The sequence below is a fragment of the Cibotium barometz genome, chromosome 34, assembly GCF_041138505.1.
Source record: "Cibotium barometz isolate CiBa-2024 chromosome 34, ASM4113850v1, whole genome shotgun sequence".
In the NCBI taxonomy this organism is placed as follows: domain Eukaryota; kingdom Viridiplantae; phylum Streptophyta; class Polypodiopsida; order Cyatheales; family Cibotiaceae; genus Cibotium; species Cibotium barometz.
In genome coordinates this window covers 38519277-38536246 of record NC_141079.1, presented here as the reverse complement: position 1 = coordinate 38536246, position 16970 = coordinate 38519277, and the positions used below count along the sequence as shown (strand labels likewise).

Sequence of the window (16970 nt, the reverse complement as noted above, 5' to 3'; positions counted from 1 at the left end):
GGGTGTGCCCGCCCAGTATAGGTGTTTTATCATTTTTCCTCACTCCCCGTATTTTTTCCCTATTTTTTCCCATTTTTTCCGGTGGTGTGGATGGATGCCAGATGTTGGCAGGAGCTTCTGGTGGCTGGCCGACTGTCCATTCAGCAGTCGTGTGGCTGGCCGACTGCCTAATCAGAGAGCGTGGAGTATTTACTGCTGGCCGACTTGCTTTATGCAGTCGTGGAGGTGTTTACTGCTGGCCGACTGCTTCATGCAGTCGTGGAGAGCCACCAGCGCTGGCCGACTGCATGCATGGGGCATATAAATAGGCCCCATGCCCCCCACCACTTATTCATTCAGTTATTTGCGGGATCTTGTGTATAGAGAAGAGTTTACACACCTATTTCTCTGTGTTTCTTGTGCTGTCTTTTTTCTGTATTCTACTTGCTCTTGTCAACCCAAGTTTGGTTATCATTTCCGCAGCATATTCTGACAGATCATGCCCTTACCCGTGTATGGCTTCCTTGCTTGCTTGTTCTTAACTCTTGCTTGCCTCTTTAGCTCTCACATGAACCGGAGTTTTGATACCATAAAGAGAATGTGGGAAAGAGAGAGAGCTTGAGTTCCTTGCAAGCAAACACACACACACACACACACACACACACACACACACACACACAAGAGTGCAAGACACGAGAGATGGATGGCTGAATTTCTTCTATCTTCTTCTCTTCTCTACAACCATATAACTAAAAGATAAGAGTACATACATAAAGAAAAAGTACTCTCCTACAACAACATACAAAATGGCAGTGTGAACCCGACTATATGAGTTGGCGTTATAACTATGCCATAACTCTAGTACTCCAAAGTGGCTGTCACACAGCTTGTCATCCACTAGCAATATATCGACCATAATCTCACTAACCATGCCAGTGGCATAAGTGCGGAAGCTGTCGTCCAGGTAGGTCATCAATGCCCGCCGTAGCACTAGTTGAGCTCGATATCTCAACAATGGGCTAGCCCACAATTTGGCCATACCTTGAGGCTGGTCGACTGGGCTGCCCAGGCCTCCTAACCTGGTCGATAGGTTGGCCAAGCCAAGGCTGGCCGCCTTGATGTCCAGGCCACCCTGAGGCTGGTCAATAGCCATTTGTTCTTCTCTTGGGTCTCTTGGCTCTTTCTAGGTGGCCTCAAAGACCTCCCCATTCGGTTGCAGACCAAACACAGGTCATATGACATCATTCTAGAGGGAGACTTGTAGTATGGACTGGCATTGCTTCATGTGCAGGACAATGCACACCTGATCTCTGACGCGTAGAGTGGAACCCGAACTGACTCGTCCCGGACTGGGCTCACATGGCTGCAAGTCCCGCACCTTCTTGTTCAGATATGTCTACATGGCATCCAAGTGCACGATGCACGTGACATCTCCTTCTGCTTAACTTGACGGAAAATAGCCTCAAAATAGTCCGTCAATAAAGCCGGATAGTCTTCAAAGAATTCTTTGTTAAGCCATACTAGGCGAGTCTCTCGGTCTTGAAACTTCGTGAGGTATTGTCTTTGTCTTCTTGGCTTGAGCCATGCTTGAAGCGGTGCAAAAGGATCTGCTCTAGAACTATCACTTTAGCTTCATCCACTATATGTGGTTCCGCTTCGTCTTTCACTTCTAAAGGGATTTGACCTACATATGGTTTTAGCCAATTGACATGGAACACGTCGTGCATAGTAACTCAGAGGTAGCTTGACACCTCGTTGATCTTTCTCTGGATAGGAAACCGTAAACGGTTCGAAGCTCCTGAATGACAACTTTGGGCATCTTTTGTCCACCTGTTTTAGGATAAATTCAATCTCCTTTCGAGAACTTTACATCCCTTCGGTCTTTGTTGGCTTGTCGAGTGTGGGCCTCCTGCGCTTTAGCCAACCTGTCTTTTACTGATTCTGAAATCTCATGGTGAGACTCTGTCATTCGGTTCGCTTTAGGTACTGAAGACGAGGTTTTGGTCAATAGCGACTAGAATGGTCTTCCAAACAATGCTTCATATGGAGTCTTGCCAATAGCTGAAGAAAATGAATCATTCAAAACTGCTTGAACTAAAGGCAAATATGATTCCCACTTACCTTGTTGATCGTGGATATAACATTTCAGCACATCAAAGGCCAACTAGTTGTAGATTTCTGTTTGGCCATCAGTCTATGGGTGAAATGCACTGGAAAAATTTAGTTTAGTATCAAAATTATCAAACAATGCCCTCCAAAAATGACGGGTAAACTTGGCATCTCGGTCTGATACTATGGTCCTAGGGATCCCGCCAATTGGGTACCAATGCCGAATGAAACAAATGGGCAACGTCTTCGGCAGTCACATTGGCCTTGCAGGGAATAAGCATAACACACTTGCTAAATCTATCAACAATAGTTAAGCATTGAGTATTACGCTTACAAAGGTCCTTCCCTTCTTGCTCAACGCATTGGTCACTGGGTTGGCCTTTCTTGGAAGGTACTTGATCATACCACCAAATTGCTGGAAGATTTGCCTCCAACGGTGTTGACAGTTACTCCACTGTGCACTTGGCATTGTCCAAATCTAGCGTAATGCCTGATGGTCAATGCGAACCTCAAATTCACAGCCATAGAGAAAATGCTTCCAATGTTTCAAGGCCTGAATCACTGCTAGGAGTTTTCGATCGTAGACCGAGTAGTTCTTTTTCGCGGGCAATAACTTACAAGACATGTATGCTACCGGATGACCATTCTGTTGTAACACATCTCTAATCGCGATGTTACTTGCATCGGTGATTACTTGGAATGGCTCATCCCACGAGGCAAGCGCTAGGCAAGGCGCTTCTGACAAAGCCAATGTCATGTGCACAGTGTGTATCTACCGTGTGCTACACACACACAAGACTAGCTTCGAGGTTTGGGGAAGCTTGGAGCTAGGCAGGCTGACTGGCGAGCTGAGTTAGGGATAGACTAACGGACGGGCACCCAAGTATGGATGGGCGGGCCATACTTGGTTGCCCTCAATGGAAAGGAGTCATGAGCTAAAAATGGCCTGCACGGGCCCAACAGAATATCATGGTTGATGATGGAAATGATGGCAACTCTAGGATGCCATGCCACATGAACACACACTAGCAGGATGGTCTTCAACGGAATCCTCGAAGCCAAGTTGAGGATGAAGGAACGGAACCCTCCCATGAACTGCATCTCGTAGCCAAGAGGTGAGGGATGGAGACCCAAAATGTGTCTAAAACCAAGTGTGAATGACTGATTGCTCCATCGCAGATACATAAATGGGAAACAAAAACTAGAAGCATAGATGGCATAAAAAGGAAACCCCTTTGGATGTAGCATAAATATAAGCAAAAACATAAAACCCCAAATACAAACAGAAATCCCTGATTGGACATGAGAATCCCACAGAAAATAATAAACCCCCAAATTTTACAGAAACCCTAATGGCTAGAAGTCCCCAATTAATGAAGCATAGTTCAAGAGCTTCAATTGGCTCAATGTTCAAAAGATGCCCAAAATCTGTTATAAAACCCCAAAAAATGAGAAAGACCAAAAATTTTCACGAATGGCTTTAATTCACCACAATTCTCGACATTGGATGCCCAGTTAACACTTCATGGCACAAGAAAAGCCCCGGTTTGACAAAAATGGTGTCAATTTTGAAAAGCCCCAAATTTGGACAGAAAGCCATAAATTTGCTCCAAAATTTAGCGTATAGAAAAAAACCCTAAATTTCACAAAAGGCTTCTAAATGGCTGAATATGCAAACAAAGGCAAAAGCCCCAAAATTGATCACCTAATTGGCTACCAATTTTGCAGAAATGAGAAAAGCCCCAACTTAATGGCTTTAATTATCACTAATGCCATTGGCAGAATGTCCAATCGACACAGAATGCCCTAATTTCAGACAAGCCCCAAACATAACAAAAAAACCCCAAGATGTGTATATCTCTGTGAGGAAAATGCGGGTGGGAGTTGAACGTTATCTTCTCTCTTTTCCTCACATAGTCAAGGATAAGCTTGCGAGCGAAGAACAAGCTGGAGATGTGGGCGGACAGTGATCGTAGACAAGGTTGTGGTGGCGCAGGCAGTAGGACTTGAGCGGGCGGAACTGGGTGTAGGCGCCAACTGGGTGGAGCAGAGGTGGCGCAGCAAGAGGCTGGTTGGCGGATGGTTCCTTGGGCAGTAGTGCCGCCGCTGTGATTGGCGGATTTTGGCCGACCACCGGCGAAGGTGGTTGCTTGCACACTAGCGCCGCCTAATTGGCTGGCAGCGATGATGGGCTCTGGGGGGTGCCAGGTGGCTCTGAGACGGCGGCGGTGGCAGGGTCTGAACGACGACGATGGGCTTTGAAGTAGCGGCGACGTCTGGACGTGAAGCTTCACTTTGTTGGATTAGGGTTAGGGGGGAGAGTAGATTAGAGGTTGCAGGGATTAGAGAGGGATAGCACACAAGAGATTAGACATAAGCAACATTAACTCTAAGCTAAAACACGGGAAACTTTGATGGCTACATCTTGCTCAATCTTGTTGTATATTCACATAGGGGTGGCTATTATATAGCCCAAAGTACAATATAAGATAAAAATGTCTAGTCACATTGGTTGACACCTCTGCTTACATAATCCATACAAGGGGTGTTTCACATGCTCCTACTCACCCACACACTTCTTTACATCGAGTTTTCCCAACATGCCCCACTAGAGGTGGTTGTTTTTGTCATCTGGAAAGTCAGCACGGCTCTATCCCTTATAGCTAGTTGTGATTCCCTTGCGCTCAGTTTTTTTCTCCTAGAGTCCGATATTGTTTATTGTTAAGTTTGATTTATAGATGCATAAATGAACATTAGCACAAATGTCTAACAAAAATGTGAACTTTAAACCATAGTGGTGGAACATGACAATCCTTATAGAAACTGATAGAATACACAACGGAAGATGGAAAGTGAAAACACAGGAGAGAGTGAGAGAGAGAGAGATGGAGAGGAAACACAGGTGTATACTTGCTCTCAATATCACCAACCAAGAATACAAGTCTCAAGCAAGAGGGGAGGAAGGCCTTGTATGTGAGGGACTGAGCAAACAATGCAATGCAATGAAAATGAGGGAGGGGATGCCTGGCTATATATATGCCCATGTAGAGGCAGCCAACCAGCACTCCACGACTAGGATAAATGTCCAAAACTCCATAAATGGAAAAAAATAGGGGAAAAGATGTGAGGGGTGACCAGCCCCTCTAGCTAACATGCTCAGTCCTAAAGGCTAAAATAGGACACCACACATGAAGCCAGCAGCAACGGGATGATGCCTAATAGAAACTTCACTATAGCCTCATCACAAAACCTTGCAAATGTGCTACTAAACCATTATAAAAAAGCATCACTATTATCAAGTGCCAATTTTTAAATTTTTTGGCTTGATGTATTTTTGTAGCATGCCCAAGAGTAGAGAGAGCTAAAGGATCATTCTCTAACCTTTTTCCCACCCTTCCTCTCTCATATTTTTAGCTCAAGACATTTGTGTTGCATGTCCAAAAGTAGAGAGAGCTAGGGTATTGTTCATACTTAGTCTCTCCCCTGTTCCTCGCCCTGAAGTATGTCAGGATGCAGTTAGCCTATAGGGTTGGCGAGTGGTTGGGACCTTTCGGAGAGCAGGTGATGGAGGCTCTTACCCCTGATTGTTTTGGTCTTGTTGCTAGGAGATGGTCCGCCATACGCTTCTTTCTACTGGTCATTCTCCGAGTGTGTAGAGACTTGGGTCCCGCCTCCTTGCTCTTAGTCATGGAGTGTTGCTGTTGCTGCTGCAGCTAGACAATTTGCTATCACCACCCTTGCTCTCAAACAGCCGCATCATTTTGTCTTTGCTGCCCACACCTACGCTCGTTGCTCTTGCAGGTAGCACACCTCATTTGTACTTAGTCTCCTGGAATATCAATGGTCTACGTAGTCGGGTAGTTGGGGATGGTTGTCGGTCCAATCTACGACTGCGACAGGAGTTAGAATCCAGGATTTTGGGGCAGTTGGATGTTCTTTTTATGTAGGAGCATCACATTTCCGATTCCCAAATCAATCAATATGGAAAGATTGTTGCAAGTCAGAGTCACTTTTTGGGAGCCTTCCTTCGGCAGGAGCAGTGAAGTATGCATCTTTGTTGGTGACAGATGGCTGAGCAGAGTGTGTGGCCATGGGACTTTGGTTGCTGGCAAAGCCATGTGGATTGCCCCGCAGATTGGAGACACCATATTGGGGATTCTGAATGTGTAGGCTTCTACTAATGTGAGAGGCTTGGACTGATATTGTTGCGTCCCTTCCTACCTTGGATTATTGGAGAGATTTCAATAATCTTGAATGTCAGGAAGACTTGAGGGTGCAGTTTCTGCATGGAGGGGGCTAGGCAATAGATTCTTTTGTTGGGATTGCAGTGGCTGAGCAGGAAGGTCGGGATCGGTTGATCCTGTTGGCACATTGTTTGGATAGTTGTCGTAGACTTTCTGGTAATCTAGCCTTCTCTCGGGGCTTTAGGCGGCAAGGTGACAGGCGGCTAGAGAGATTGGACAGATTCTATGTAGATCATTGGGCTGTTGCCAGAGGTGGCTCCATTAACATTTGAGCCAGGACCACTATGTCAAATCATGCACCAGTTCATTTACTGCTTGACCCTCCCTTTGTGTTGGCCCGAGGTGGCCTTGTAGGATCCTTGATAGTTTATTCCAGCACGGGGAGGTCAAGGAGGCCATTAGGCTGCTATGGGATAGAGATTGGACAGATACAGAGGATGTGGTGCAAAGCGTGGCCCAAACCTTGGTTGTGTCAAGCCGGATTTGTGAGGAGATGGAAGAGGCATTCAAGAGGAGTATGCAAGAGGAGGAAAGAGCTTTTAGTCAGTCTCTAGCCTCTATCCAACGACTTCAATAGTAGTATCTCGGTGTTTCTTCTTTAAGCATTGGAACAGGTGATAAAGACACAATTGGGGCATTTCCCCCAATTTTTCTTGTGTCTTAGCATTAGATTGCAGATTTTTGCCTTGATTCAGTCATACTACCTGTTTGTACGCATTTGTGACAGCCATGTCTAGGAATACTAGTGATTTGTTTGGTATGCTCTCCATTGAGGATAAGTTGGATGGCAAAAACTATCCAATGTGGGCATATATGATCAAACATGTACTAGTTGCAAGGAATTTGTAGGTCTATGTATCAGGGGATGATGTCAGGCCTATTGTATTTGCATGAGCAGCAAGTACTTCAGGGACTATTGATGCAGGTGATGATGTATCTTCCGGTGGTACTACATCTGGTCCGTGCTAGAGCAACTTTGAGTGTGATACTTGGGAGCAGGTCTGAGTTCTAGTTTCACTCTTTTGCTTCATTCTGGGCCTGCAAGGGGAATCGAATGAACAAAGAGTTTTTCGGGACTCATGGACTGCAGCCTTGTCGACATCCGCTTAGGGCTTTGAGAGATTGCCAGGGCTCAGTCCGTATAGCACTAGATGAGGTTTTGGAGTTGGCCACTGAGTTCTACTCTACCTTGGGGTCAACAGTGGGGATCACTTGGATTGGTCACGGGCAGACTGCTTGCTATTTAGGTTTCCAGGTTGGCCTTGACATATCGGCAGCCCAACAGTTTGTTCCAATGATCTCCTCTATGAGGAGAAAGTTGGCTTTTTGGAGTTCAACGAGACTTTCTTTGGCTGGTAGGGCCTTGGTAGTTACTCAGGTTCTCTTGGCCGCCACGGCTTTGGTATGTCGCTTCTTGTTGGTGCCTTTCAGGCTCTCCCATCTCTCAACTTCGACGGTTGATCCGAAATTATTTGTGGGCTGGCTCAGATGGCACTTCGGTTACGAGAGCTAGAGTGACTGGGGATACAATTATTCTACCAACACATGATGGGGGTTTGGGCATCATAGAACCTGAGACACAGAGCACAGCTTTACCGGCGAAATTCATGGTTGGAGGGCTCACTCTAGGATATCACGCTTGGAAGATCTTACTTTGGAATGACGTGTGTCATTGTCACCCTTCCGTTGACTTCCATGTGGGAGGGCATTTCTCCGGCTTTCTTGACAAGATTATGGAGGCAGCTTTGGGATTTGTGGAGACCACACATGACTTACTATATGTGGATGCTGGCACATGTTGGTCTACCAATGGGTAGTTGGCTAGTGCAGATGGGCATTCTTGGCACATGCTCAATTTGCTTAGATGGGATCTTGGAGACTCCTCATCAATGTCGTTGGTCCTGCCAGTCCTCTTGAGTCTTAGATGGTGTGGACAGGTGTTTCTCGGCTTCCCCGGACCTCGGTTACTTTACTTGGGGTGCATTTTGCTGGTTGTAGCCAAATTTGGTAGGCCGGCATCTTGGATATGAGGTTGCTTTAGTTTTCCACATCAAGGATGGGATCTCTGCTCACATGTGTTTTCCTCGTATCCCTCATCATGTTCTGCATTCTCAGGAATTATTGAATAGGTGCTATTACTGGCTGGTGCATTTGGAGGGCTAGATGTCTGGAGGAGAATCTTCTTCCACTTATCAGATTTTGGCATATATTTGGTCCGACACCATTCAGATGCTTCGTGGTGAATGGGACTATTTGATGACTCTCCCCTCTGGGTCTGGTGAGTTGTGGAGAGAACCTTTCTTGGAGACATGGAGTTAGCACCAGATTTTCTTCCACTTGCAGGGCGGTACCCCATGGTAGAAGTACATTCCTCCACAGTGGTTGATGTCCTGCATCTCTTATCTCCCTCCTTGAGATTTTGTCCAGGTTTCGTTTTTTGGCATAAATTTTACCTTTGAGTGCTGTTGGTAGCACTTCTATATTTTTGCGCTTTAGCTCGTGTTTGTATGAGATTTTGTGGTAATATAATCAGCCCTGTTTTACTAAAAAAAAAAAGATGGACAAGATGAATTCTTGCTAAGTGTCATTTCACTAAGGTAGCGACTACATGTGGCAAATTAGGTCTTGCACTCCAGCCTTTGATGTATTGGTATCAGTTAAGCATAAGGGATCTAATTAACTTTTTTTTTTTCTGGGGGTGGGGCAGTTCAAGGATAGTATTCCAGCAAACCAGCAGCGACTGACATTCACATCGCAGCGCTTGATCAAGCAGCCTATTGTTCTAGCTAATTTCAGCCCAAGCAGACAGTGGCAGATAGTGGTGGATGCCAGTATTGAAGAGATTTGCAAGGATCTTACATATTGGCGTGCAGTTTTTCGTTCAAAGAACACATCAGCAGAATTACTTTATCCTTTGGTGCGTGACTCTTCAGCACTTGATCAAGTCCTTTTTGTTAGATGTGTCTTGGAGCAAGAACTTTGTGGATCTGTTTGTATCACATCTACAGAGTGTTTGAATCAGCACTGACCTCTTTAAATATTATCTTTTTAAATTTTTTTATATGGCACGTAAAGTCCTAGAACCTCAAATGGAATGTAGACTTGTGCCAAGGCAAGAAGGGCAGGAACTACACCTACTCTGGGCTGAAGATGGAATTTTGATCCTGCAGGCTTTAAGCTCAGGCTTGCTCCTTCTTGAATAGCATGTTGTTTGCTGTTATTAAATGAATTTATGGCCTCCTCGAGTCCCAAATTTGGGATTTTATATGCTGGTGGGCGGTCTATTTCTGCCCCATGAACAGTAAAAACTGTTTGGTCTGCATCTTTGGTTGCCCGGCAGTGTGGATTTTAGCTGCCTTGCTGTCCAGCTTACCTCTTAGGGGCAGCAACTGCCGTGGTGGTAGTTGCTGCTGCTAGTGTGATACGTATTGCTATTTTCTACTCTGCTTGTAGCTTTATACTCTGCCTGAAGCCTGGCAAGGTTTGCATCAACCACATGGCTGAGTTTGGGCAACTGACCATCTTGCAGTTTAACCAAGGGTCTGAACATGTGAAATGATATTTGTGCACTATTTGGACATTCTGAGAGGTCTCATTTCCCCTACAGCTTCCTGATAAGCTCCTTTTCTAGGGACACCTAATGAGACGGGATTTCATATACCCCCTTTCCCTCAAACATGTCTTTGTTTTGTTTTTTTCAATTCTTCATCTCTCTCTCTCTCTCTCTCTCTCTCCCTCCCCCCAAGTGAGATAGCTATGTTTATGTTTTGTTTCTGTTTTATTTTCCATTCCATGATGAGATATGCCATGGACATTATTGTATCACTTTGGTCTCATAGGCCCATTGGGTCTTTAGTAGGCGCTCAATCTCTCTCTCTCTCTCTCTCTCTCTCTCTCTCTCTCTCTTTGCGTGTATGTGTGCCTGTGATGACACGTGAATTTTGCTGTTGTTCCCATCAACAGTTCCTTCTTAATCAAGCCAAAAAAAGAAACAAAGTCCCCCCCCCCCCCCCCCCCCCCCCCGCTACCCACCTCTCCCCTCTTCCCCTCTTGTTCCCTTCTCTCTCCACATTTCTGTCTGTTACCAGTTACTTTCTCAAAATGCATTTGCAGGTTTTGAAGGAGTGTGATGATATAGCTTCAACTTTACACAGCAGAACAGCAGAGGAGCTGCGTCAAATTGGTGGTAAGAAAACCTGGCCCTTTTTGAGGCTAAGTGGCTCCTCCTTGTGTTCACGTCCTTTTGTACTCGTTGTGTCCTGTACACTTTTTTATCACCAATATGGGTATTGATTACAAACCCATATGTATTAACCTTTTTTTTTGGGGCAGTCCCTTGTAACGTGTTCTTCTTATCATTCAACAAGTGGATACCCTCCTTGCAACCTGGGATAGTGGAGGAACATACTTGGTTGAATAGAGCACCAATAGACCTTGATCTTCAGGTGTATTGAATGGCTGTACTTTTGATAAATGGATACAGCAGCTACTCAGAGATAGCAATAGCTAAATTTCTGTCTCTTGATTTTTGCAACAGATTGATGAACAATTCCAGCAAGATACATTTCTGATTGACCTCTGTGGTGATTTGAATGGGCTATGCCTTTCTATGCCTCTAAGCTATGTTATGAGTGGTATAGAGGTAGCTACAAAATTGTTGATGGTGGAGCAAACAGTAAGTGCATCTGACATTGAGAATGCACAAAGGAATGGTGTTTACTTTTGTCAGGGTTTAGTTTAGAAGGTCTAAGTGTAGAGGTTTTGGAAGTAACAGGTTCAGTACCGTAAGGAGCAGAAGCAGCGTTATCACCACATTTCTGCTCCTGCATTGAAGGACTCAGACTTTCTTGAGGACACACAAAATTTCACTGAGGTCAACTGCTGGAGCTCTTGTCTTAAAAATTACGTTTTACACTTTGATAAGGTAAGGTTTTAGGCGTAGCCTTAATCAATACTTGCCATGAACCATTTGCAAAGGATCTTATGCTTTTGTCATTGCTGTTGATTTTAGATCTTACCTGCTTCCTGTTCTGTGGCTTAGAATTGCGAATATTCAGCTTTTATTTCAAGAGACCACCATCGACTCAGGTATGCGGCATGCCTATCTGATGAATTGAAACATGAATGATCCAACTGGCTTTTCAAGTTTGGATTGATGTTGTCAGAAAAAGAACTGACAGTGTTGATCATGCTAGATGCATCGTGCTTCCAGTTATCACTATCCCTTTATATGCAGTGAAAGGCAATGAAGAGCAAGTTTCGTTGCAGCTTTTAAGCTGTGACCCAAAGGATGCAATTAGAGAGTCTCCTTCAAGTGTCTTAGCTCTACCATCTACATCACAAACTGAAGGAGAATTGAGTAGTGCAGCCACAAGTGCTTCTAAGAAGGAGCCTCTGTTGGTTCTTGCTGAGGATTCTGTTGGAAAGTTCACTAAGAAGAAAAAGAGAAAGAAGGCAAAAAAGTATGTTAAAGAAAATGTGAGGAATCTTACTGTGCTGGACAGTTGTGCAGAAGCAGATAGAAAAGGAGCATTGGATGACAAAATCCCTCTTGCTTGTGAGGATATAACAAAGAAGGTTGTGGAATCAGAGGTGTTTACCGTGGAGTGCATTAAACGCTTGGATCATAAGGACTCGAAGAAGGCATTTGATGGTACAGGAATGATAGATGACATTTGTCTCACCAAGAATGGAATACAGCATGCACTGGACAATTGTCTAGAACATGGGAACATTGGCCACCAGCAAGTCACTAGAAGCTTGAGCGATCTCTGTTGTGCTGAAATGGATGCTAGGGTTGGTTTGAATAAGCAAAGCACCGTTTCATGTGATCTTCCAAGAACTGCAAACCTAGAGCAAAATTCCTCTTTCCCATTGTCAGGATTCAGTGCTCATAATTCTGGCGTTTGCCATGCTGCTACCTTTGCTTCATCAAGTAGACAAGAAAAGTCAGAAGTAAGGAAAGAAGATTCTGCATGTGACCACAGTGATCAAATTATGGAAGCCTTCAAAGACCAAGAGGATGCCTTTGGCTCAAGTAAAAGCGGTGAAGTATTGAAAGTAGACTGTGCTTCCAAATGTACAGAACATACTGCTAGTTGCAACACAATTACAACTAAAGGTGAGGAGAGAGCAAATCATACGTCTGTGGAGTCATCAACTGACGTGCTTGACCTTGGTAATCATTATTACCAAAGGGAAGTGAGTCCAGCAAAACCTGGCCTAGATACTGTGGGTGATTCTGGTAGTTACAGCAATGCAGATTTGAAGAAGATCAAGGAAACTTGTGAGAACAAGAATAGGATTGGGACACAAAACATCTTACATAGAGAGGCAAATATGGACCATGTTATGAATATCTTCAAATCATCTCAGATAGAAAGAAGAGAGCATGCGGGCAACCACACAAGACCAAGCCGAGACGGTTTTTGGGCTCGTAAAGCATCAGAGGGTCACGATTTTTCTGGTCACAGAAACAGAGTAAACCAAAGTTCTTTCAATGGCATTGCACCCGGAAATTCAAGGCCTTCCATTCCATTTTGGAGGCACCAAAGAAATGATTCATACCAGATGTCCCATCCTTGGTCAAGGACAACATTTCCAAGGCGAGATGAGTGGTCTGTGGATAGGGGAAGTCTTCCTTCCTCCAGGCAAACCAGGAACATGTCAGCATGGGAACAACTTCCAGATCTGAGACAACCCTCTAATGGTGGTACAAATAGGGGATTTAGTCAGCATTGGGAGAGCCATACCGAGTTTGAGGACGTCTGTCCTCCATCAACCAAAGGACAAAAATACAGCAGTTTTAATGTACAGAGAAGAAACATGGGGAAAGGTAATGAAATGTCAAAGGAGTCTCCCAAAAAATGGTTAGTTGAAGATATGCCAAATGACACTCTCCCTTCCAGCACTGATCAGGGCAGGATTTTGGAAACTGGCTTCAGAAGTAAAGAGAAATCTGCTGAGAAGCTGACCAGAGGAGCTGTAGTGCCCTGCGTTACTGTCCGAAGAAATGCATCTGCAGCTACTGTGAGTCCCCAGAAAAATAATCACATCATCAATAACTCTAAAGAGGCTTGTGACACAGAAAACACTTGTGAATCAGTTGGTTTTCAGGAATCAAAGTTAGAAGTAATCGATCATGTTTGCAAAATACTGGAAGCTGTTCATGCCTCATGTGAAAGTAGAGCAGTTTACGAAGAAGTGTCAAGTGTGACTGGTAATCCACTGTGTGAATTTGAAAAGTTGGCAAAGGCTGTGGCTCCAGTGTTCAAGGCTTCAGAAATGAGCTTTCAACATTGGAAATCTACAGGATGTTCATGTAGGAGTGTAGTTGCAGGGTCTTGTAAGAGTACGAATCTACAGCAAGTAGCAGATGTGCCACTAAGCACTCTCTGGCAGTGGTACGAAGAGCCTAGTTGTTTTGGACTGGAAGTGAAACTGACGCAATTCCAAAGTTCAGCCAGTAAGAGTGTAGAGAATCAGTTCCAGGCATTTTTTGTTCCTTATTTGTCTGGAATGCAACTTTTTGGCTGTACAAGTAAGACGAGGACTGTGAGACACAAGGATGCAGAGGAGGTACAGGGAGTCAACTCATTTGACTGTAGTTTTCTCAGCCAACCCATCTTTTCTATACTTCTACCAAAACCCAAGACTGATGATGATATATATGTGAACAAACATATGCCTGAGTCAGTTGGTTCAAGCCAGAATGCCCTTGGCAATGAATCAGGCCTGGAAAGCGGTGAGTTTGGCTGTATTTCAGATAGGTTGAGGCATTGTGGTTGTGACGTAGAACTTCTCTATGAGTTTTTTGAGGGGGAGAAACCTCAGCAGCGGAAACCCCTCAATGAAAGGTAAAGTTTTGCCAAAGCCCAAGATTTGCCTGTGTTTTTGCAACGTTTTGTTCTGTCTGCTTTTGCATCAGTGGAATGTAATATTTGTTTGGATTTGGCTCTTGACAGGATTAAAGAGTTGGAAATGGGCCAGGTAGCTCCAGAGTCATGTAGTGGTGGTGATGCTTATGTGCTGAATAGTGTGAAAATTGGTGAGCTGCACCCTTCTTCATGGTAAGTACCAGTATTGTCACATCAACATAAAACCAAACCCCAACACCCCGCCCCCCGCCCCCCCGAAACGCATTTGTTCCTGCCTTTTTCTTGTTTCTTTTCTTTGGGAAAACACTCAGCAATTTTGTTCCTCAAATTGATGTGGCTCATCATGTTGGACTAATCTAATACTCGATCTACTTTTGCAGGTTTGCAGTAGCTTGGTATCCAATTTACAGAATACCTGATGGAACTTTCCGATCAGCGTTTTTGACATATCATTCTCTGAGCTCTTTGCAAACAGTGTGCTTGGGGTCAACAATTGGCAGACAGTTTTCTGACAGTGGGATTGACTCAGTAACTGTACCTGTGGTTGGTCTGATGAGTTACAATGCTCAGGTCAGTATGTTGAATGTCTCACATATCATGTGTTACTTGGCTAATGTAAATTCTTTTATATGTAGAATGGTTTACATTGTCACGTACATATTTTGTGGTGGCTGTAAAATGGGGGAGATGGAGGTTTGGGGGGCTGGTTTTGACCACTTGTTGCACGCAACATTATGTATTCTTTTCTGTTTATCTTTTCTGTTTATCTTTTAGGAAACCATCGTGTCCTGGGTATGCTGCTGGAATAAGCAGTAGCTGGAGTTAACAATATATGTGATTTGGGGGGTTCCTGATGCTCTCTGCAAGGCTTACCCCTTGAGCAAGCGGAAGCCATGTTCTAATTCTTTGCGTTGTTCTCTTGCAGGCAAAAGATTGGTTCACTTTGACTCCATGTTACAACTTGAAGGGCCATGAATCAAGGCCGCTTGATGCTAACCCATCTGAAATTCTTCAGCAACACCTGGCCAAACTGGAGGCAGCAGCAGCTTCCATGGCAAGGGGCTCTTGTGATCAATCCTCCAGTTTCAAACATTTGGATTATGGGTTTTTCCAAAACCGTGGGAGGTGAAAAAAATTGTACATATTGATGGCTGATACATTCTTTCCTCAAATCGGGGTTGTACTAACGTCGCTGCCAGGATGTACGTGGATGCTAGAATGGTTTTCTAGCTTCAATGTTCCTGTGCTTTAGGTGGCCAAACACAGAGGTAATGTAAGACCCTTGAAGGGTAGATTGCATGCTTCCGAGGCAGAGAACTGCGTTGCCTTCAATGCCAAGCTAAAAGATGTTTTTTTGTCAACATAATTCTTGTGTTTTTGCTTCTTGCAATGCAGAACCTTTTACCCCATTTTTGCTAATTAGTACCAGATGCAATTACCCCTACAAGAACAGGCTTAAAGGAACTTAAATTTAGTTTGTTTGATTGGTGTAAAGCATCTATATTTTAGAGATGGAGACCTGTAACTGATAACTACTATCTTCTCAATCAGGCGATTGAAGTGTACTAGACTCTGGTGTCTATGCAAATCTATTGGTACAGAGTCAAGGTTGTCATGTCATACGTAGAGTTGAGAAATATCAATCTCGTATTCTTCTTGATATCCCATTCTTTTTTAGTCTTGCATTATCAAGTTCTCTGCTACCAGTTGCTTATAGGCTTTTGCTGGTATGCACGCTTACACAAGGATCACGTCTACATCTGCATGTGCATAGGCATGTGGATATACACGTGAACCTAGCGCATTTTATATGGATGTATCTGTGGGTGGGAGGTAAAGGTGCTCAGTTACTTTGGCATAAAGTAAGTGGGGTAAAGAAGGCAGTGCGAAGTAAATAAGGTGCATTCACGGTGATTTGGGTCAACGAGTAGCTTGCATGAAATGTGTTTTAGTGCTAGTGGAGAATGATTCTGTAATTGTAAGTATATGCCGAGTGCTTTTGCTTAGGGGTGGCGTAATTTCAAACTCTTTAAGGAAAGTAGTTAAACAAAAACACATTCAGTAAATTCATTCTGTAACCATCGCCTTCTGGAAACATTGCTAGATGACATCATTTAAGCATCAGATTTATGAAAGAATGCAATGAGTTTTTGCTGTGGTGAACTGGAAAGGTTTCATATTTCACTATTTACCTCACATAGTTAAGGGTCCTTTTTTGTACCAGTCAGATGCATACATTCACCCTTACAAAGTTGAGACAGTCATTTAGGTTCAGGATGCTCGGTAGGTAGGTTCAGGTCGCTTGCATCTTTTTTTTTGTTTGTTTGTTTGTTTGTTTTGTTTTTTTTGGTTGGATGGGGATAAGTTGGTGTAAAAAACATTACTAAGCCCACTTCCTACCCTGCCATCTGTCCCATGCAACATCCCTCACTTCCATCTCTCCCATGAGTCTGGTAGGTCACATTGAAATGGCAAAAGGTGATGCACTTTTGACCTTGAAAACTTGCAGCAACTACATTTCCAGGAATAACTTCAGGATTTGAGTATTCCAAATGCACTCGATGTACGAACTTCAAATATTTTCCATTGAGTATTTCGTAAGTTTACTTGAAACGAAGAGCATTCGTATAAGACTGGTGTACTACGAAGGATTGATTGATTCCAAACATCTTGAGCAAAATAAAAACAATGATATAGATAATTGATAGTGAGGACCAAAATTGAAAAAAAAAACATCAAATGTGATGGATGAATTTATTAA

The 16970-nt window shown here is 43.9% G+C and overlaps 1 protein-coding gene across 1 annotated transcript in view; it reads left to right on the top strand.

Annotated features, from left to right (window-relative positions):
* The window catches only part of LOC147618995 (uncharacterized), a 68241-nt gene extending 52671 nt beyond the window's left edge, over positions 1-15570 (top strand). The window contains exons 3-12 of the mRNA XM_086774202.1: positions 9040-9249; positions 10446-10518; positions 10665-10777; positions 10870-11007; positions 11107-11256; positions 11374-11420; positions 11528-14188; positions 14297-14401; positions 14590-14779; positions 15135-15570. Coding sequence (XP_086630328.1) covers positions 9040-9249; positions 10446-10518; positions 10665-10777; positions 10870-11007; positions 11107-11256; positions 11374-11420; positions 11528-14188; positions 14297-14401; positions 14590-14779; positions 15135-15338 — 3891 coding nt within the window. The 3' untranslated portion in view covers positions 15339-15570. The remainder of the gene's footprint in view (positions 1-9039; positions 9250-10445; positions 10519-10664; positions 10778-10869; positions 11008-11106; positions 11257-11373; positions 11421-11527; positions 14189-14296; positions 14402-14589; positions 14780-15134) is intronic.
* The last annotated feature ends 1400 nt before the right edge of the window (positions 15571-16970 follow it).